Below are 1,947 nucleotides of genomic sequence, written 5' to 3'. Positions count from 1 at the left end.
GCTGTGCTCATGCCTCAGTAATACTCACCTCCTCCCTGGTGTAAAGGGTCCTTGTACTGAGATGGTGACGTTCTTGTCACACTCTAGTAATGTAGATTGTGTTACCCTCCCCTGGCCGTGGTTAAAAGAAGAGGAAGGAGGACACTGCAGTGTGTGATGTGGACTGGCACCAAGCAGCAGGTACCCTCATCTATGATAGAGGTGTTAATAAATGGGTTTTTCTCCTGGATTACCTCCACATCTGCTCTCCACATATCTGGATCCAGAGATGGTCACTAAGCCCCAGTGGTAAATATTGCAGCTCAGAGAAACTAACCAAGAGACTACATGGGCTATCTTTGTCTTGAAAAGAACTGTTCTGGGTGAGGTAATCTAAGGGTTCTTCTGGATCCTATTCCACGTACCTACAGATGCATGGAAACATTGATGATCTTTGTATACAAGGCATTTCACATCAGTAGTCAGAATTTCATGTTGATGAAGTCCAGGAAATAACAGTCAATGATATAAAATTGTATTGCAGAGGTTCTCATGTCAAGAAAGGGGAGGCAAATTAGTCTCTGAATATAAGAGCCTTTTGCTATATTATGGCACATCTATATGCAATAAATCGCTTCTTTGCAGTCAGAATCTAACAGTGTTAGAGTGTTATTATATTGTGGCTGATATATATATCTATATATCTATATATGTGAATTCTTCTTTTACTTTTTTCTAAGTAGCATAAATGAAATAATTTCAGGCTCCAAGAAATGTATAAGTAATATGTAAAACATGTGAAGAATTTGAAGTCAGGCTCAGGAGTTGATGGAATTACTGTATAGAATGGTCCTGAACCTTCTGTAACAGTAAGTTGTTCTCCTGTAAATTGAAATTTAGGCATATAATACAAATAGATTGACATCATCCTGTCCTTGGGTTTATTTAATTTGTCAATAGACCCTTAAATGCTTTGCTTCACATAATGTGTGTCAGAAAGGATCATGTTCTCTGCAGGTAACTCAATGCAGCCCAGGGGGTGACCTGGGTGTTTGCAGACAGTTCTCTTGTGTTGAGTTATGAGATGAGCTGGGCACTTCTGCTTTGCACAGCTATATCACTTCCCCTGATGATTTGCATAATCCCATGGCAAAGCCCACTGCCCTGCACACTTATAAGCAGGTGCTCACACCCTGTGCAGGAGTCAGTGCCTGTCAGGACACAGCATGGACATGAGGGCCCCTGCTCAGCTGCTGGGCCTCCTGCTGCTCTGGCTCCTAGGTGAGCAAAGAGAGCACCAGGAGTTGACTCAGGTCTTGTATTCTGTGCTTTCTGTCTCTTCTGTATGAACATGCTGATGAGATTGGATGTTTGTGTTTGTGTTTGTGTTTCCCTTCTCAGGTGCCAGATGTGCTGCCCAAGTGGTAACCCAGAGTCCATCCATTGTGTCTGCACCTGTGGGAGGCACAGTCACCATCAATTGCCAGTCAAGTCAGAGTGTTGCTTACAACATTGCTCTATCCTGGTATCTTCAGAAACCAGGGCAACCTCCAAAGCGCCTGATCTATGCTGCATCCACTTTAGATTCTGGGGTCCCTGACAGGTTCAAGGGCAGTGGATCTGGGACATCATTCACTCTCACCATCAGCGGGGTGCAGGCTGAGGATGCAGGAACCTACTACTGTCAAGGAGGTTATAGTGATGAAACTCGCACAGTGATACAAGCCTGAACAAAAACCACCCAGGAAAGCAGAAGTGTGAGTCTGGGTTGCCCCATTTGCTCCTTCTGGGGCCTATATCTGCTTAGAATCATCCTTGGTGCAGTCATTCTTCCTTGTAAAGTCCCTGGGCTCCTTTGCAACCTCTGTTTCCCTCCAACTGTTCATGTTTATACTGAGTTATATGAGAGAAGTGATTATGCCTGAGTCCTTAATGTTATAGCATCGTTTTGTATTCATACAGTAAATA

The 1,947-nt window shown here is 43.7% G+C and overlaps 1 gene segment (V, D, J or C); it reads left to right on the top strand.

The window, feature by feature from the left end:
• Nucleotides 1–1,150: 1,150 nt before the first annotated feature.
• On the top strand, nt 1,151–1,724 carry LOC118760667 (immunoglobulin kappa variable 1-39-like). The segment is given in 2 exon segments: nt 1,151–1,260; nt 1,381–1,724. Coding segments are annotated over 2 exon segments (384 nt in total).
• Nucleotides 1,725–1,947: the final 223 nt, after the last annotated feature.

The sequence above is a fragment of the Ochotona princeps genome, chromosome 8 (genome assembly GCF_030435755.1).
Source record: "Ochotona princeps isolate mOchPri1 chromosome 8, mOchPri1.hap1, whole genome shotgun sequence".
Taxonomy (NCBI): Eukaryota; Metazoa; Chordata; class Mammalia; order Lagomorpha; family Ochotonidae; genus Ochotona; species Ochotona princeps.
Note: the sequence above shows the minus strand (reverse complement) of the source record. Positions and strands in the feature narration are given on the sequence as shown.